Source organism: Lagenorhynchus albirostris, chromosome 7 (genome assembly GCF_949774975.1).
Source record: "Lagenorhynchus albirostris chromosome 7, mLagAlb1.1, whole genome shotgun sequence".
NCBI lineage: Eukaryota > Metazoa > Chordata > Mammalia > Artiodactyla > Delphinidae > Lagenorhynchus > Lagenorhynchus albirostris.
The window spans coordinates 24,346,577-24,367,781 of NC_083101.1; the positions used below are offsets into that span (position 1 = coordinate 24,346,577).

The window sequence follows — 21,205 nt, forward strand, 5'->3', positions numbered from 1 at the left end:
CTGTTCTCCCAGGCATGGGTTAGATTTCTATCCTCGGTGCTCCCCCAATATTCTACACTTATATCTACATTAGCTCTTAACATACTGAATCATAACTGATAGTTTAAGTATTAGACTGAGCTTGAGACTAGGGTCTTAACTTAGTCTCTCATCCCAGCAACATAGCCTAGTCACCTGTTTGGTGAATGAATGAATGCTCAGTGGGAGTTTAGAAGTATAAGCCAAAATGCAGCCAAACTGAAAGCCCGTATTTGAGGAGCTATAAAATGATCTTATTATTTTGGAGCTACCTAACCATCAGGGGACTTCTTTCTCTGACTCTCTCAAGGATAAGTTACCACTTCATTAAATTACTTGTGAAGAGGTAGGTTTAGTAATTGAGGACCCTGAACTAGTCTTTACTCTTATATGAGAGAATACTTTGTTTCCTTGAGTTCTTGTGGTTTTTTTTTGAGGTACGCGGGCCTCTCATCGTTGCGGCCTCCCCCGTCGCGGAGCACAGGCTCCGGATGCGCAGGCTTAGCGGCCATGGCTCACGGGCCCAGCCGCTCCGCGGCATGTGGGATCTTCCCGGACTGGGGCACGAACCCACGTCCTCTGCATCGGCAGGCGGACTCCCAACCACTGCGCCACCAGGGAAGCCCTTTCTTTGAGTTTTGATTGGAAGCCTCCCCCTTCCCCACCTTACTGTGCTGTCCCAGGCCATTAGTCATTAGGTGTTCCCAACCTTTTCTCTTGAGTGGACCCCAAGAAATCTCTTGCGGGCACACAGGAACCTAAGACCGCTCTGGTCTCTGATGTAATCAGTTTGTGTTTAAATTTCTATTTGGAAGTCTAAAAAGAACTTCAGTATACCCAAAATCTTCATCCATTTCCCCTACACGTTCTCTGTCTGATCATAATCTGGAAACTTGGGGGTCATCGTTGAACCGTTTATTGTTTTGTCACCAAGTCTGGTCCACTTTGACTATTCCATGTCTCTTAAATGCAGCCGCTTTCCCAACATCTTTCCTGTTAACCACTGCAGACCATGCTGTCATCATGTCTTGCCTGTAATACTGCAATAACTTATCTCCCTCTACCTACTCTTGGTCTTCTCTAATCTGTTCTTGACCAAACAGTAGGAATGATCTTTTTATATCTCAAAACTGATTATTTATTCACAGAGTGGGGTGATGTGGTCATAAAAGGGCAACATGAGATCTTTGCAGTGATGAAACTGTTCTGTATCTCGTATCCATGCTGATACTCTTGATTGTGGTAGCGTACTGCAGTTTTGAAAGATATTACCATTGCGGGGTGGTGGGGACAGGATAAAAGGTACACAGGATTTCTCTGTATTGTTTCTTACAACTGCATGTGATGTTACAATTATCTCAATAACATTTCAGTAAAAAAAATTATCCTATTTAAAACTCTTCAGTGCTTTCCTACTCCTTTTGGGATAAAGACTAAAGTCCTTAGTATGGTCTTCTGCGACTTGCAACATCTGGCTTACCATCTCCAGCCTTGTTTATTTGATACCAGTTTCCTACTGTGCTCCAAACACACTGACCTTTCACTGTCTTTAACATACCAGTTTCTTCACTTACAGCCTTCCTATTTGCTTCCATCATCCAAAATATTATTACTTACCTTCCTTTGGTTAATTCCTCCTCATTCTTTATATGTCAGCTTCATTTATACTTCTTTTTTTTTTTTTAAAGAATCATTTGGGAAACTTTCTGTTTTTTTAATAAAACCCCATTTTATTTATTTATTTATTTTTGGCCACTCCTCATGGCATGTGGCATCTTAGTTCCCACGCCCCCTGCATTGGAAGGGTGGTGTGTTAACCATTGGACTGCCCAGGAAGTCCTCATTTTTACTTCTTAAAGAGAAGCCTTCCCTGATTCTCCAGACTAAGTCAGATTTCTTCTGTTAGGAGCTCATAAAATACCCAGTATTCTTCCTTTATAGCAATCATCACAATTTGTATACATTCGTTTATCTGTGTGGTTCTTTAATTCGTATCTGTCTCTTCCACTCAGCTCCATGGGGGCAGGGTCTGTGTTTTTATCCCCAGCATTCAGTACAGTGAGTAATGGAAACATGTAAGACATGAAAGACACTGTGTTTTTCTGTCCGCCCTTGTTCTCTTACTGGCATCAAAAAAGCACCTTAGATACCTAGGCCAGGAGAATAGGTTCCAATCCAGATATCTAGCTTATGCTGTCTTCCCAGATCATGAGTTTGCGTTTCTCTTGGATTGCCTAAAACTTAAACCTCTTTCAGGTTACGGAGGCACTTATTAGAGGAGGGATAGGATATGACTGAGCAAGATGAGTGTGCTTGATCCTGATGGCTGAGGCTGCCGAAGAGCCATCTCAGACCCCTGGCCTGCTTCCCTCTAGGACACGGCCAGCCTTGAATTTGTTGGGTGTGCAGAGTTTATCTGAAGCTGTAATTCATTGACCTTCCGAAGGTCATGGCTCTTCCTTGGCTTGGCAGAGCTTTATGTTGTCACATTGGATATTGGCCTACCCAGAGGTCCCCGCTGCATGAGTGTGGGCGTACATATGATTTGGTGACTGAGGACCCTCAGCGTTCTCAGTTGGACAGTGGAATCCATGCCAGCTAGTCTAAATAGAAAGAGGTATTCGTTAGTATAAAGAATTTGTACATACACAATTTTTGGAAGGACCAGACAGTTAAGCTTGGATCTGACATGCAGAAGCAATGCAACCAGGAGAAATGCTCAACGACACCAAAGGACTGTTTGAGCAGAAATGCCACAGCTGCTGCTGCTTGCCACAAAGTTGGAGATCAGACAGCAGAACCTCTGGACCTTCTGCTAAGTACCTGCAGAAAAACCATGGGACTGTATTTGACAGGAGAGCTTCCAAATTACAGTGAGTCACTTAGGGCTTCCAAGTCTGCACAGGCGTGCCTGCACAAGTGTTCTGCTGTATCACGTGGAACTGTAGCTGCAAAGGAGTCCAAGAAATACAGTCCTTAGCTTTCCAGTCTCTAGGGCACAAGAAAGCACACTAGAACGAGGTGTTGTGTGAGCTAGTCTGTGTTGTCTGCCGTAGCAAATTAAAGGCTGACCATCATAGACAGACCTCATTGACCAGTGAATGTTTTTTTTGAATCTCGTGCAAATGGTTAAACTTGGTTTACTACCTATTAGGAACTTAACATGAGAACCTGTAACGTGAAACAGGGTAGTGATGATCTTTTAGATTTTCAAGCAGTGGATTTCGCCTGTGCTGAATTATGTACTTTATAGATAGTCAGTTGACCCTTGAACCATGTCAGGGTTAGGGACACTGACTCCACCATGCAGTCCAAAATCTGTGAGCTCCTGTCTCTGCCTCAGAAACAAAGGAATTGATAAATGACTCACCCAAGGGCAGGAAGCTGAAACAGTTTGGGTAGAATCAGAATTCAAATCCTAGTTCTTTTTTTTTCGCGGTACGCGGGCCTCTCACTGTTGTGGCCTCTCCTGTTGCGGAGCACAGGCTCCGGACGCGCAGGCCCAGTGGCCATGGCTCACGGGCCCAGCCGCTCCGCGGCATGTGGGATCCTCCCGGACCAGGGCACGAACCCGTGTCCTCTGCGTCGGCAGGCGGACTCTCAACCACTGCACCACCAGGGAAGCCCAAATCCTAGTTCTTTTGATTCCACATGTTGTGATCTCTCATCGAACAAAAACTTTTCCCCACACTTAGTTAATTTAAAGATCTGTAAAATAAAAATACAGATACTATATTTATTGAAAAAAATCTGTGTATAAGTGGACCTGCACGGTTCAAACCCGTGTTGGTCAAGGATCAACTGTATATGGTTTTGCATGATACCCATACATTTGCATATTCACTCATGGAATGTTGTCATTGAGAGCAAGTATGGGCTGTTCCATGCTGTGCTAGGAGCTAGTAATACAAAGGAAAGTAAGTCTGCATTCAAGAAGCTCACAGACTTGTTGTGGCAGTGTATTTCAACAGAGATGTGCAGTAAAATTAACCTGTGAAGTACAAAAAATATAAGCGTGGCACTCCACATTTATATATCTACTATCTGCCACGTGCACCAGCATCAAGTTCCCAAATGAGAGAGATACACAGAGAGTCCAGGAACCTGCATATTTAGCAGACTTTCCTGTTGCTTTTCTTTTTTCTTTTTATTGGAGTATGGTTGATTTACAGTGTTGCATTAGTTTCAGGTGTACAGCAAAGTGAATGAGTTATACATACATCCACTCTTCTTTAGATTCTTTTCCCATATAGGTCATTACAGAGGACTGAGTAGAGATCCCTGTGCTGTACAGTAGCCTGTTGATTCTTAAGCATTCTCTCTTGGCGAAGAACCACTGGTCTGGTGGGTCAGTAATAACCATTTTGTTTTATTGCTGTTGAAAACTTAGGAGTATGTTTCAGTTTGCAGGTTATTTCCCATTTTGTCCATTGCCTTTAAAAAGTTTAAAAAAATGCATGCTTGTTTTACAGGAGCGGAGTTACCAGGGCAAGTTATCTCCATGGCAGCTTCTACTCTAGCAACCTTGGCCATCTCCATCACAGGGTATGAATCGAGCACTGAGGACCAGCCCTCTACCCAGCCTGCAGGTGACTGACGTTGTGAAGGAGTGCCTTCAGAATATTCCGGAAAATGAAATATATGTAGAATATAAAATTCAGAAAGACACTAGCACCACAAAATGCTACTTGCTGGTCCTTCATTCTTCTCTCTGCTTCCTATTTTTACACTTTTTTCCTTCTCATCTTTGTTCTCATATATCACTTTTTTCATACATTTAATTATTTATCTTCTTAGGTTTCTTATCTTGATTCTTCATTCTTTCCTTTTTTTTAAAAAGTGCTTTTCTTATTTTTCTGTTGTTATTCTCTCTCACTTTCGTGTTATTTTTCTTTTCTTAGTGTCCTATTTACCTTTGTCCATATTTTCTCTTAGTCCTTTTATTTTCCATTTCTTCTGCAACTGTCAGTTCTCCGCCATTGTTCTACTTTGCTCTGACTTTTTTTTTTTTTGCGGTACGCGGGCCTCTCACTGCTGCGGCCCCTCCCGTTGCGGAGCACAGGCTCCGGACACGCAGGCTCAGCAGCCATGGCTCACGGGCCCAGCCGCTCCGCGGCATGTGGGATCCTCGCGGACCGGGGCACGAACCCGTGTTCCCTGCATCGTCAGGCGGACTCTCAACCACTGCGCCACCAGAGAAGCCCTGCTCTGACTCTTTATGTTGCTTTTGTTGTTGCCTTTCTCCAGCTCTTTCTTTTGTTTATTATTTTCCATCTTCCAGTCATTCATTTCTCTGGCATTTCTTGCTTTTATTCTCAAAGTTTGCTTTGCATGCCTCATGCTGTTAGTATATTGACTGTTTCCCTTAAAACAGAGCCCTCTGGTTGTTCTGCATGCAAAGCTCCTATAAGATCCAGCTGATAGGTTTATACCAGATTTAAAGTCACACTGTACTTGCACAGGATTCAGGAATGTAAAAGGCCTTCCCTCTCTGTGCCAAGAGGTCCATTAGTGCCAGAGGTTTGGGAGCTAAGGAATGTTTTTCATGAGCTATTTTTGAAGAATGGACTTCAGAGAAGTTTTGAAAGAAGGGATCGGCTAAGAAAAAGGCATTTGGGGTAGTAGGAAAATGTTATTTTTCTTGCACATCGAATCATGTTTTCAACGTGGAAAGGGGATGATGTTTTAGTTATGGACTTACTGTTCTTCTAAATAGCTGCCACATCCACCAACGTGAAGTTTCCAAATTAGGAAGATATTCAGAGAGTAGGGTCAAACAGAAGCATGTTATAATTAGCTTGCGCTTTAGCCCCAAACCTCAGGGTAGAATGGTTGTTCTGGTGAGGTGGGCTGACTTACCATGGTGCTAGTTATATCAGTAGTAAAAATGTACTCACAACTAATCATTTCACATTAAAAAGAAACACTAAGGAAATTATGACATGACGCTCAGAAGGTTACTGTGTGGTTACTTACGAAAATTATGAAATAACAGAGAAGGCATTGTTAGAACAAATATTTAGTGAGTACGTTCCATATGTCAGTTACTATTGTGTGTGCTAGGAAATCGGTGGAGGGGAGCGCAAGATAGACAAGGTCTTAGCTCTCCTGGAGCTGATATTCAACTGAAGGGAGAAAGTGGGAAGGGTCATAAGTGGAACATGATACAACTATGTAAAATATGTAAAGACAATGGGGCAAATAGGGCGTTGAGATTAGGGGTGTTCATGGTTTTTTTTTTACCTAGACTTTAAGAAATATGGTATACTTTTATCACTAACTTTTTTTATGGAAGGCAAAATGCAGGTTTTAGGATCTTGTACATTTCCATCATCATGGTATATTCTGAGTAATAGTGAAATGTAATAGTAGTTGCGTTGTTAGAAAACAGTGCCTCGTGAAATAATTGAGTGATATCCTGTATTTGAAAATTCCTCATCCCCAGCAGTCTGTCATTTTTCATATCTAATTTTAAGAGAAAGTTATGCTGCAAATCCCTGGCTGGTTCTTGTAAGGGCAGTTGGCTCCATTTAGGTAAAATGACGCTGAAAAGCCGTATTGTTTCAGAAATATATATAAATACATCTATTGTAAAGTTAAAAGAGGAGGAATTTTATTTTTGTTTTTTTTGTTTTTTTGCGGTGCGTGGACCTCTCACTGCCGTGGCCTCTCCCGCTGCGGAGCATAGGCTCCGGACGCGCAGGCTCAGCGGCCATGGCCCATGGGCCCAGCCGCTCCGCGGCATGTGGGATCTTCCCGGACCGGGGCACGAACCCGCGTCCCCTGCATCGGCAGGCGGACCCCCAACCACTGCGCCACCAGGGAAGCCCAGGAGGAATTTTTAAATAAAGAATTCTGTATGTTAATATTTGTTGCTTTATATGGTTTGGGTAATTTTGATGGGCTAATTATAATTCTCAAGTTACTTTGTCTTGTGTTTTTCTTCAGTTTTTTTGTCTAAATGATATACATAAAAATATAAATGATATATATGTCATAAAAAAACTTGAACAGGGCTTCCCTGGTGGCGCACTGGTTGAGAGTCCGCCTGCTGATGCAGGGGATGTGGGTTCGTGCCCCGGTCTGGGAAGATCCCACATGCCGCGGAGCAGCTGGGCCCATGAGCCATGGCCGCTGAGCCTGCGCGTCCGGAGCCTGTGCTCCCCAACAGGAGAGGCCACAACAGTGAGAGGCCTGCGTACCGCAAAACAACAACAACAACAAAAAACTTGAATAATGTTAAGTATATAAAGTAAAAAGTAAAACATTTCTCATACTCAACCCTACTCCCCAAAAAACTTAATTTCCTTAGATGTAAACACAGCATTAATTCTCTATACCTTTTTCATTGCATATGCAAGCATACATCCAAGTCTTTTTTTCTTTTTCAACCCAATGTGATCATACTGTCAGAATACATTTTGAAAGCTTAAACTAGGATAGCCTAGCAATTGCTCTGAATTACTGTTTATTAATGTTATTATTTATAACTTATAAATAAATAATTTATTTATTTTTAATATGTGGGGGATTTTTTTTTTCTTTCCCTCTTCAGGGACAGAAACCATGGACAGAGGAGAACCCCCTCCAACACTGTCCTCATCTGCTTCACCCTCCTCCCCTTCACCCACCTTGGGCAGACAAAGGCCTGAAGTTGGAACATTTCTGAGAAAGAAGAAAACTAGCGATATCTACTTTGTGTCTCTCCTTTGGGCCATTGTTGGAGTCCAGATCTGGTTGAACCTGTGGATTGTACAGTTGCTGCCAGTGCCTATTGCAGGTAATTGGTTAATTATGATCTTGTCTTGCCTTGGAAGACTTTTTTCTTTAACTTTTGGATTTTTATGTTTGAGATAACTTTACTGTCTTTTTTTTTTTGTGGTACGCGGGCCTCTCACTGTTGTGGCCTTTCCCATTGCGGAGCACAGGCTCCGGACGCGCAGGCTCAGCGGCCATGGCTCACGGGATTACCGTCTTTTTAAATAAAAAGGGAGAGCATGGAATTTAAGAAAAAAATGTCATGAAGAACCTAGGGGTAAAGCAGGAATAAAGACGCAGACCTCTTAGAGAACGGACTTGAGGTTATGGGGAGGGGGAAGGGTGAGCTGTGACAGGGCGAGAGAGAGTCATGGGCATATACACACTAACAAACGCAGTAAGGTAGATAGCTAGTGGGAAGCAGCCGCATGGCACAGGGATATTGGCTCGGTGCTTTGTGACAGCCTGGAGGGGTGGGATGGGGAGGGTGGGAGGGAGGGAGACGCAACAGGGAAGACATATGGGAACATATGTTTATGTATGACTGATTCACTTTGTTATAAAGCAGAAACTAACACACCATTGTAAAGCAATTATACCCCAATAAAGATGTTAAAAAAAAAAAAAAAAAAGGGAGAGCAGGCTGTGAACAAGGTGGCCCCTTAAAAGTTTTTACAACTCTAATTACCCTGGTCTTATTCTTGAGACCATAGGAGCTTTCCTAGGACCTCTCCAGAGATTTAAAAATGCTGATAAAGGAATTGTTGAATTGGCATGTAACACTAACCTCATGGTTCAAAATAGTAAACTGTGAACTGTTAGATTTTAAGGCCAGGACTAATGACACAAAACTCCCTTGAGTTAGGGAAATTATAGTGGTTGGGATCCATTATCTAGGGTCCAAACTTCAAGGCAACCCTCACAGATAAATAGCACTTCCTTCTAGTCCCTCCACCTTCTTAGTTGGCTTTTAACAGAAGGCTTAACCTCTGTTTGAAGGGCCACCACACTGCCCACCTGCAGAGGGGTACTTTCACATTGTAGTCTGTGTGGTTCCCACTGAAGTTACATAGTACACAGCTGTTTGTGACAGCCCTGCTCGTACTCACCCTGCTTATCTACCGAACCCCGGTAAGAGATTCAGATGTACAGAGCAGCATCGAGTAGAGAAATAGAAACAAATGAACATGTTGTCCTGCAGTGGTATAATCATGATGCATGTGGAATACCTTATACTCCTCTGATCACTAAACATGAAACATCTAAGGAAAAGAACAAAATTTGGCAAGAGCAGCTATAATAGCCAAAGAGATTAGGACATGTCAGGGGTTAGTATTCTTTACCCTGGAAGGGTAAGACGTGAGGGGCCAAGATTGTAGTCACTGAAATCTTCATGATCAGGGTATCTTATGTTTATATAGGCTGTGAATCCCTGACCCCTTCAAGGATTAAGACTTCACAGAGAAGGAGGAATATAGGTGGGTGGGGATTGTGTGAAAATTGTCCCAGTTACATGAATTTGGAATATTTTGAACTTTCTTCTCTCCCTTCTCCTTTTTTTAAAAAAAAAACAGTGTTTTAGCACTAGCTTTACTGTTTTAGGAAGTTATATGAAATTGAGGAACCTATTCATGTTAAAACTTTGTAATCTCTATCTTTTTTATGTGTGTATTTCTCATCTTCCTTATAGTATGGATACTCAAAAAGCTCGTTATTCACTTTGGCGTTGTGAACTTCCTGGAGAAGCGCTGCTTGGTGTGGTGGCAGGTTATAGAGCACTTCCTGAAGGAGCGACAGGAAGCCCTGGCACCATGGCCAATTATCGGGCTTGGAAAATTCTTGTTGAAAGTTGATAGCAAGGTATTGTATTTTAAGAACTTGAGCTATTTTAATGGGGTTTATGTATTTCATTGTCTAAAATATTCCATTTTATGGTATATTGGTATTTATGTTTTATTTGTGGATAGAACATTTAATGTCTAATTCTATGATGAAATTTAAAGTTTAGAATTATGGTTTATATAAGGATGGGATAGATTTAGTTTCAGTAAGTATTGTGTTAGTATTTTTACATCTTAAAAATGGGAGACAAGGAGCACCTAGTTCAACTCTCTCATTTTATAAGGACCAAAGTGAAATCTAGAGGGGTTAAGTGACTTGCCTAAAATTATATCGCCAGGTGGTGGCTCAGATCAGTGAATATTTTTGGGAAAATTCTTATGTGTCAGATATTATGCTAAGTCTTAGGGCAAATCAGATGAATCCTGGAAAACTAGGTACAGAAGCTGTGTTTGATGGGGAGATAGCAACCCCTTAAAATTTAGAGGCTGAGTTAGATTCAGAGGCTTAGTGGTTAAGAGCATAGGCTCTGAATTCAAACTCTGGATTCAGATCCCTGTTCTGCTTATTAGCTATGTGACCTTGGATGAGTTTCTTAACCTTTCTGTGCCTTGGTTTTCTTACCAATACGATGAGTATAATAGCAGGTATACCTCATAGAATGGTTGCGAGTGTTAAATGAGTTAATATACGTACAATTCTTAGATCAGCATCTGGTACACGGTAAGCTCTATATAAGTGTTAAGTTGTTGTTGTAATTTGGGGAGGAGAAGTGTGTACAGGATACAGTGGTAGTACTGAGCAAGAAATAACTCACTGTCGGAGAGCGGTGGGAGAGGGGAGGTTTTGCAGCAGAGGTGATGCCAGAGCAAATTTTGAAGCACAAGCAGGAGTTTATAAGGTAGACATGGCAAGAAGAGCAGGTGGATGGAGCAGTGCAAGGGCACAGAGACTCCCATAGCATGAGTTCTTAGGGAACACCAGGAAAATGGCAATGGCTGGGATATGTGAAATGGTAATTAGTGGGAGGCAAGGCTGGAGGGTCAGGTGAGACTGGATCACGAAGGCCTTTTTATGTGCCACGCTGCGCAACCTGGACGTCATCACAGGGCTAGTGACTGCTTCCTTTAACAGGTCCATCCATGACTTATGGTTGAGAAACACTGTTAGTTGAAACAAATGTAGATATAGATGAGAACAGTAACTGGAGTTCATGTGAGGGGGGAGGAAGTCGAAGGAGATGCAGGGGATACATTTTCTTACATATTGCCTGATGGTCTTCCAGAAAGTTTGCCAGTTTCAATTCCCACCACTGCAACATGTGAGAATGCCCATTTCCTTGAGCTCTTGCCAACACTGGATGTTATAGTGTAACAAAAAGTCCATTTTAGTTTTGTAAAGCGAAGTATCTCAGTGTTGTTTTAATTTGAAAATTTTAAAAATAAAAATTAGGTTGACCATCCTTTTATTTGCTTATTGGCTGTTTATATTTTTCTTTTGTAATTTGCCTATTGTGTTCTTATTAATTTTTTTCGATTTTTTACATAAGAAAGAATCTAAAACGTCTCACAAATTGCAACATATTTATCACATCTCCCTGATTAAGGTGAAGCTTTATCTTATTAGAGCAGATTTATCACTTCAAACTGTTTAAAGAGGGTAACTCTTACTTCAATTAATTTCTTTGTCTTAGCACTATCGGATGGGATAGAAACTGAATCCCCTTCTCAGTGTTCCCATGTACTTGTATTTGGAGCCCTTCGTTCAGGAAAACTCTACAGTTGTGTCAGTTGAAGTTCCAGGGGTGTCAAAAAGTATTTGTTATGGAGTAACCTTGTAAAAATTTTTCATTTTTATTCTAATTTGTATGTCAATCTGTCCTTCTTAAGGAAGAGAGACAGTAAAATGAATACAACTAGCATTTTCTGTTATATGTAATACATACCAGAATAAATGGCTCTCTCAAACTGAATATTTAATTATAATTGATGTCAGAATTATGTTCTGTGTAGTATAATAATGTATGTGGGCTCCTGCTTTGGGGAATAAATCTGTTTTTCTGTTTAATTGCAATTGATTGGACCAGTGTTTTTGAAATGATCCACATACAGGAGATTGTTTTAAGTATGTGTCTAAACATGTATTGAGTGTACTTTAGGGAAAACTCTGCAAGGAGCATTTAGTTACTCTGATGAAATTATGCGTCTTAGTTTTTATGCTTTTTATGTCACTAATAATGCCTTAAATCTTATGTTTACTGATTTTTAGATTATGTATCCACTAATCAACATGAGTTATTATAGTGCTAAATATTGTGAGGTATAGATGACATAATGTTGATGTGAAAAAAAGGATATTATATATGGTAGAAAAATGTGTGCCTAAAAAATTGGAAATGGAAGGAAATGCACCAAATCTGATCAGAATCTTAGATATGTCTGCTTTTTCGCCAGGTGTTCACTGTTCCAAATGAGCACTGAAATGTTTTACTCTAGGAAATGTGAAATAAGTAGTATTATAACGCTGTAACTACAAAATTCAATGAAAATGTATTTTATGAACATAAATTAGTTTATACAGGGACTGAAAATCCTTTTGGTGCATGATATGTGAAAAATCTTAATTATCACTTTGATCTTTGGAATTTGGTGTGAAAGTTCAAGCCTATAAGCTTTCAAGTTATTTTTATGTATTTTTAATTATTGAATTGCCAACAAAGCTTGTGGTTATCATCATTTCAATCGTGTATCTTAAAGGACTGCTACATTCACTTGATTTAAAAACTTTGTTAATGCATTACAATTTTTTTTCCAGTTTTTCCTTTGTCTGAGATAATTTCCTCCTCATGCTCTCAATGATTTTCTTTTCTTTCCTTTTCATGCTATTACTGTATTCTCTAATGATATGCCCCTGTTCTTATCTTCTCTCTCTCACCTTACCCCCCCTATCCTCAAGCTCTGGCACTGGCTAAATAAGAAGGTAAACAAACACCTGGATTTTGGTTTTTACTATTGAATTCTGTAACTTCCCCCCAAATCTCCGTTCTCACCCTGTTTCTGTCCACATGTCAAACTAAGTTTTTGTTTGTAAAGTTCTAATTATAAGCTATGGAAGGTCATGAAGCATTAATATCGTCACAGTACAATTTGCTAAAAACTCAAAGCTATTTATTTAGGATGTGGATGATATCTCCTTGCCCAAGTGTGTGTAAGTTCTGTCTTGTAGTCCTTTTGTTCACTGTGATTTCCATTCCTTTTTAGCTCTATAATGTGACCCAGTCTGATACTCTAATCTCCTTTGTTGTGTGAGAGCACATTAGGCAGAAGTTACTAAAAAGGAAAGAGAACTCGTTATGGCTACTTTTTCTATAAATAACACAGTAATTTTTAAAAAATATAAATTTGTGAAATATTTGTCTGATTCTCTTGGCTGGTAATGTTATATGTTGTCCTTTTTAATAACTAGTATTCCAGAATTTTATTTTTATCTTAAAAAAGATTGTAGTCATGGCCTATGATATCTAATTTTATGTATTTCCCAAAGTGTGAGGTATCTGTGGTCAATGACTCACATGATCAGCATGGAATTTTCAATAACTTCAATAAAGGCTAATGCAGATATATTAGGAATGCTGTATCTCTGATATATTGTCCACATTACAGTAGTTCTGACTTAATATCATCAGATCCCTAGGGCAGATAGCAAAAGATGACATCATTCATGTGTATTGTCTTTAAACACAATAAGGCCTTAAAAGTCGTCAGTGAAAATATAGCAGGCCTTAAGAAAGATGTGGTACCTCTTGGAAATAGATCAAAATGTGACTCTTGGGTATAAAGATTAGGGTTTCATTCTTTCTGTTGAAACAAGAAAGGGGAGACTCTTGACAATGCTTATGCTTTTAAACGTTGGATTGAAAATAAGCAGTGTGTGAAATAAATAAATACACACACATACCACCACCACTACACACACACAAACACACAAACACACATACACAAATGGCTATGTATACCTCCACTGTCTAAAAACCTGGTATGAGTAAATGAGTTCAATCCTTGGCAAATGATAGTGCTGCAAATATGTTACATTTTCTTACTTTGATTAAAGTAGGTGATTTTATGTATTTTCCCAGTTTGTGTATATTGAAATGAAATTGTCCTGTAGAGATGAGAGAAAGGAGATTTAAAGTCATTAGGTTCAGGGACTTCCCTGGCAGTCCAGTGGTTGAGACTTTGCCTTCCAATGCAGGGGGTGTGGGTTCGATCCCTGGTTGGGGAGCTAAGATCCCACATGCCTCATGGCCAAAAAACCAGAAGATAAACCAGAAGGAATATTGTAACAAATTCAATAAAGACTTTAGAAAAAAAATAAAGTCATTAGGTTCAATCTGATTTAACCTTTGGTGACTAAATGTGTTAGGTTACCTAGTTCATAGCTGACTAGTTGTGAGTTTTAAAAGATTTCTAAGAGATCAGGTAACTTTTTCCTTTTCTTTGGTGATTCCATGTAGTGTAGGTAAAGCATTGGTGTAGAGTAGGAGTAACTGCTTTAAGTTCTGAGGAAAGCATGTAAATAAGTTGAGGTCTGTTTTGTTACATTTCATCCAGGGTCAGAAAATTTGCAGCATTGGGTATTGGTATTCCAAGTTCAAGTGGAGTGAATTAGAGAGTAATTCAAGAGAAGTGAGGGTGAGAGACACGTCTATGATTAATTGAAATGTAACTGTTTCTTAAGACTTGTTTTATTTCTTAGTATTTATTATTTGCACTAAGACTACTAGAATTTGGTTAAAAAAGAACAAAGCAAAATAAAAACCTCCAGGTCCAGAATAACGAAATAGAAAACTCAGTAGTGGAATGACACTTCCTTCATAGTTTGATAAATAAGGCCAGTCAGTTTCAGAGTGTCTTTTGGTATAACTATAAATTTACTGACATTGCTACATTAAAAAAAAAAAATGCTTGCCCTTCATTTATACTTGAAACATTAAGAATGTTGTTTTAAAATTACTCCCCTTCCACTTTTAGAAAATAAAGTTTAAAATCTGAAATAATTTCTCTTGGTGTGGAAGGCTGGGAAAGTTACTAGACAACTGTGCAATTTCCACGAGCAGGGCAGGGTTTGACAGGTGGTGTGATTCCCTTTGCCCAACGCGGACCACAGAACAGGATGAGCCTCATGGGACAGAGCCACTGGCATTTCTTTACGAATTCTCTCCTCCTTCCTCTTCCCCTTCCCCCTTGCTTCCTCTGACCATGTTTCTCTTTCTGTGTCTATCAGTTGCTGTTTCCTTATGAGTCTTGTTCCATTCACTCTTTCAGGGAGTTGTTTTCCTCCATAAGTTTTCTATCCATTTTGTTTCCTCTCGATTGGTCCTTAGTTCTTCACATTTTTAAGTCTTTCCTGTCTCTCTTTCCCACTCTTTGTGCTCTCTTTCGCTTTTGCTGTCTTCTTTTTCGTGTTTTCTCACCTTATATCTTAGCTGGCTGTAATGTGAATAGACCCCCCCCCGCCCCAACATTTTTGCTTATGTATTGAACATCTTAAATGACTTGATTTACAGAGATATTGCGGGTTGCATTCCAGACTACCCCAGTAAAGCGAATATTGCAAATAAAGCAAGTCACATGATTTTCTTTGGGTTCCCAGTGCATATAAAATTTGTTTACGCTATACTGTAGTCTATTAAGTGTGTAGTAGCATTATGTCTAAAAAACTGTAAACTTTAATTAAAAATACTTTATTGCTAAAAAATGCTATCATCTAAGCCTTCAGTGAGTTGTAGTAGTAACATCAGAGATCATTGATCACAAATCACCATGGCAAATACCACAATTAAAGTTTGAAATATTGGGTGAATTACCAAAATGTGATACAGAGACACAGAATAAGCAAATGCTTTTGGAAAAAATGGTGCCAATAGACTTGCTCGATGTAGGGTTGCCTCAAACCTTCACTTTGTAAAAAAAAAAAAACAAAACACATTATCTGCAAAGCACAGTAAATTGGAAATGAGGAGAATAAAACAAGGTCTGCTGTATTTTAAATTTTAAATGAAACATCTAACCCTCAGTATTATCTCTTGAAAATAAATCTTTATTTAGGTGCCTCTTATTCCAAGCCTTAGGTATAGGCTTGTGATAGGAAAATTCTACCCTGGCTTAAAAACAAAATTTGACTTTTGTAATGTTGTTATATATAACGTGTCTGTGAATATTCCACATTTTATATGTTAAAAATACCCAGACATAAATTTAGATATTCATACTTTCCAAATAAAATATCTTTTATGTTAACATATTTCAGGATATGACTTTTCTAAAAAAAATTGAGGCTCCTAAGTTATTTTCAGAAATCATAACTTGTGAATACAAATCCGGTCTTAATTCTGAAATTATTTTATTTATCTTGCCTAGTCAAATATGTATTAACTGAGCTTTTACCACATGCCATGCACTGTTAGGTTTTGGAGATAAAAAGAAGAGTAATGCAGCACTAGCTCTTTCCTCAGGAAACTGTATCAAGAACTAGATGTAGAGTTAGTTTCTGATTGTGAAACTTTTCAGTTTCATTGGTTTTAGAACTTACATTCAAAATATGACCTCTGACCTTCCATATCTTAGAAACCTGTTATTACTTTTTTTAATCTCTGCATTGTCTTTGATGCTTTGGTAGCATGCACTGAAAATTAACTCTTCCGTTTGAAGCTGTAATTGCCAAGATAAAAGATGCACTTTTTATCTTTGAGTTCACTGTAGCATTGATCTCTTAATGACAGTGTACTTCATGAAAGATAAGGAGATGCAAGCTTACAATCACTGAGTGGAAAATAAATGTTTTAGAAGGCATGTTGTTTTAACCACCATTTTTTTGCTCTTGGATGTTTAACTCACTGTTTGGAGAACATAATTCATATTTAAATTAAGAGTAACTTATTCAGCAATGCTCATGTTGGAGCTGAGGGGTGCAATGTGGTATTTCAGTCGTCAGTCTGATTGTATTTTTGAAATGTTAAATGGTAGCTTGGCATGGCAGGAATTCTAGAAATCTATCAGAATTATATAATCTCAAAACAAAAATTTTTATAAATGTAGGATTATTTGTGATTGTGAAAGATGAGAGGAGTTATACTCAAAATAGAACGTCAAGTAGCATTTAGGGAAAGCATAATTTTAATTATTGATTAAGGAATAACCATTACTTTAATGATTATTCTTTATTTACAGTCAATTACAATTTGTCATAAAGCTTATGTTTTAAAAAGAATAGAAATGTCAAGTGGCATATCAGATTTTTGAAAGTATTTTATTATGAAATATTTCAAATATAAAGAAATAAGAAGAGCACCCACATGCCTATCTTCCAGCATGACAAAATATTACCTATGCAGTTGAAGCCTATTGTGTACCCCTCCCTGCTTGTGCATCCACTTCCCAACCATTTTGCCTCCAGGGTAACTATTATTCTGAATTAGTATTTATTATTACCTTAACATTAGATTTTATTCTTACTGCTTTTATAACCCTAGTGACATTAAAGGGAAAAAATAGTTTGAATGCAATTCCCATTTTAATTTGCTCCTATTTTATCTGTATAATTCAGGACATACTTGTACTGTAAGAGTCATACTTTTTCTAAAGTCATCTATATTTGCTAATTGACAGTAAAATTTCATGAGATTTGAGGTCACTAATGGATTGTCATTATTTTGTTTAGAATTTTTATCAGATTGTAAATTATAATTTGAAAGGTAAATATACCACAGTATGAGAATCCAAGCATAGATACTGTTTATATTCAAACTGACTGCCTTTTCTTAGATATGACAATAATAAACTCTTTCTGTAAACAGCAATGGTAATTAATATTGTTACTTAACTTTCTAAAGTGGTTTAAAGCTTTCCCTGCTTTAATCATTATGCCATAGTTTGCTTTGCAATGCTGAATATCTTGTCTTCATGATGTTTGAATACATATGTGTTTTTATTAAGTTGTGTTTGAAAGATAACTAATTCTCTTTTTCGTTTCTGTGCAGATGATCATCTGGCTGGAGAAGATGTTAGACAAAATAATTAGCATTTTCATCATATTTTTGTTAGTGATAGGAACCCTTCTTTTAGCCCTACTCCTGACTGCAAAGGTAGAGTACAACAATACTGTTATCATTAATAAACTCATAATTGTTAGAATTTGTCATGTAGGTAAGAAGCTAGCAGATGCAGGCATGGGAAATATTACTTTGCTTATAAGTATGTATAACAGTTAAAGTATTTATGATGTTTGTATTACTAGTTTTGCCATGAATTTGCCTAATATATTTTTTAATGTACATTTTTATTTATTTCATAAAAATCCTCTGAGGTAAATGCAGATGAAAAATTAAGATACTGAGGAAAAAGTGGCTTCTTCTGTCAATAGGAGAACTACGATCTGATCTCATGACTTCTAGTGTAGATCCTGTTTCCTAGATCAGAATTCAGTTCCTTTCCTTCATGTCTCATTGGTTTTTCTGCTGATTTACCATTAGGATATTTCTTGCTTTCCAGATCCTTCCAGCTTGCATTTCCTCTCCCCCTTCTTAGTTTGCATTGCTGTAACAGAAAACCATAGACTGAGTGCCTTAAACAACTGGCATTTCTCACAGTTCTGGAGGCTGGAAGTCCCAAATGAAGGTGCCAGCATGGTCAAGTTCTTGGTAAAGGTCCTCTTCCTGGTTTATACATGGCTGTTTTCTCCTTGTGTCCTCACATGGTGGGGAGAAAGAACATGTGTCTCTTCTTATAAGGGCACTAATCCCATCATGAGAGCTTCACCCTCATGACCTAATTACTTCCCAAAGGCCCTACCTCACATTGCTTGTTAGGATTTCAACATATGAATTTCGGGAGGATACAAAAATTTAGTCCATATCACCCCTCTTTCATCAAAGAAAATCATTCTCCAAAGTGCAGCTAAAATTTTCTCTGTAGTGATGTATCTTATGGACTATTTAAAAAACTTCTATAATCTATTTAAATCTTTATATTGACTCTCCTCAACTCTGCATCCCAGATTTTTATATGTTTTCCAGGAATTGTGAAGCTTACATGAAATCATGGATATGAAAAATTTTCCTGTAGTGCTGTAGAGATATGGTAGTACCTGTTATCAGTAGATAATCTAATATGCAGCAATTTACTAAAGGATTACACTGTTTCCTGCTATTTGACTTTCTACTTGCAAGTCCTATTTCTCAGTCATTCTTAGCTTCAGTATTCCCTGATCTTATCAACCTGCTCTCTCTGTACCTGTTTCAGTTTCAATGCAGTTTTTATCTGTTCTTTGGATTTTAATCGTGTATAGTCACTTATTTAGACTCTACAGCCTTGTTTAGAGACCTTTCTTTGTTTTTGTCATATTTCACCTAAACCTGCCTCTGCACGAGTTCCTAGTTCTTAGAGAAATCTTTCACCAGTATGGTCTTCCGTTTTCCTTTTTTCTCTTTTTCCTCTCTCTTCTTCTGTTCCACTCTCCCTTCTTCATCCCTTTGAGTAGGGTCTTCTTGCCTGCCCATCTCAATTGTTCATCTTTCAAGTCCTTTTTCTTTGTTCATCCCATGCTTCAGTGAGCTTTTGCTTCCCTGAACTTTCATAACAAGTATTACTGAACCACTTCATTGTGGTCTAGGACTCATGCAAACTGAGCTTTTGAAGGAAATTTACTGGTTATCTAGTTCATTCTCCCAACCAATAAAAAGATAATTCTCTAAAACACCACGACAGTATCCGTTTGAATGTCTAATAGACATCTCAGATGTAACATGTCAAAACTGAATTCCAGACCTCCCTTGCTTGTCTGTTCTCTCACAGTCTTCCCATTTTGGTAAGTGACAGCTTCATTCTGTTTGCTCAGGTGAAAAGCCTCAGGGTCATTCTTGACTACTTTTTTTCTCTTATATCCACATCCAGTCTGTCAGAAAATCCTTTTTGCCTCCATTTTCCTGATATATCTTGGGGTAATAGCAGGGTGAGGATGTCAGGTAATTCCTTTCTACCTAAAGCAAGAATAAAATGGTATAAAAATGACTATAAACACCATATCAGGGCACTGGAAAATGACCAGTTAGGCAATAATTTGAGGAGTATTTGCTCATGAAAAACTGCTACCACATCTGGTAAAAACACGTAGTTTGTGGCTTTCTTGCTTGGAGTTCCCTATCCTCATCTGCCTGGCGTGAGCAGCAAAAACCTGCAGTTTTTCTTATGGGAGGTGGTGGATTTGGTTTGGGGCTGGCAACAGAGAAGCTGTGAATTAAAGGGGGAGATTCTGGAAGCAAGAGAGCCATAGAAGGGCTGAGATTAATAAATCACACATTCTAGACTGGTATATGTGAGACCTCAAGGAGTCCTGTGAATATTGAAAACCTGGGAGATTTGCAAATTTGTTGTGCCTTTGATTGTATTTCTCAACTCTCACACATCTCAGGCTGCAGAGGATGAAGCTTCCTAGTGTGAAGTGTCTGAGCATAACTTCTGCCAAAATTATTTGCTGTCTGTTAAGCTATTCAGATCTAGGGGAAACCCTTAGGCTTTTCAAAAAATAAAAGACATTGAGCAGAGACATTAATGACAGGGAAGACAGACTTTGCAGTTTGATTACAGATAAGTTATTTGCTTACTGAAACAAAATAACAGCTTTCAGAGGTATAGAACAGAATCCAGAGTTGCTACAACACATTTTTTAAAAAATGTATTTCATTTATTTATTTGACTGCACCATGTCTTAGTTGCAGCAGGTGCACTTCTTAGTTGTGGCATGTGGGCTCCTTAGTTGCAGCAGGTGAACTTCGTTGCGGCCAGTGGGTTCCTTAGTTGTGGCATGTGAACTCTTAGTTGTGGCATGCATGTGAGATCTAGTTCCCTGACTGGGGATTGAACCTGGGTCCCCTGCATTGGGAGCACGGAGTCTTAACCACTGCACCACCAGGGAAGTCCCTACAACTCATTTTTTTACATCCAATTTTTAACCAAAAATTACTAGACATACAAAGAAGCAGAAAAATGTGACTCAAGGGGAAAAAAACCCAAAGAATTAGACACTTAAGTGGTCCACATGTTGGATTTAGCAGACAAAGAATTCAAAGCTGCTATTGTAAATATGTTCAAAGAATTAAAGGAAAGTATGCTAATAATGAGTAAGCAAATGCAGACTCAACAGAGAAATGGAGACTATAAAACAGAACCAAATAGAAATCCTAGACTGAACTGAAACTGAAAAGAACAATAACAAATGAAAAATCACTAGATACGCTCAACAGCAGATTTGCAATCCAGAAAAAGGAAACTAGTGAATTTGAAGAAAGATCAGTAGAAGCATACAATCTGAAGAACAAAAATTTTAAAAATATTGGAGCCTCAGAGATCTGTGGGACAATATCAACGTTTCTGTTAGAACCTAACAGACACGTAATTGGAATCCGAGAAAGTGAGAAGAAAAAAATAGTTGAAAAATACTTGAAGAAATAATGGTCAAAAACTTCCCAAGTTTCATGAAAAGCATTAACAGATCCAAGAAGCCTGACAAACCTTGAGTAGAATAAATACACAGA

General features: G+C 38.6%; 1 protein-coding gene across 2 annotated transcripts in view; it reads left to right on the forward strand.

Moving 5' to 3' along the window:
- TMEM245 (transmembrane protein 245) overlaps positions 1–21,205 on the forward strand; it is a 103,815-nt gene that overhangs the window by 19,539 nt on the left and 63,071 nt on the right. The window contains exons 4-8 of one of the 2 annotated variants that reach the window (XM_060154667.1): positions 4,491–4,607; positions 7,574–7,798; positions 9,467–9,636; positions 12,571–12,594; positions 17,654–17,758. In XM_060154667.1, coding sequence (XP_060010650.1) covers positions 4,491–4,607; positions 7,574–7,798; positions 9,467–9,636; positions 12,571–12,594; positions 17,654–17,758 — 641 coding nt within the window. The remainder of the gene's footprint in view (positions 1–4,490; positions 4,608–7,573; positions 7,799–9,466; positions 9,637–12,570; positions 12,595–17,653; positions 17,759–21,205) is intronic. The other variant, XM_060154668.1, reaches the window with a different exon arrangement.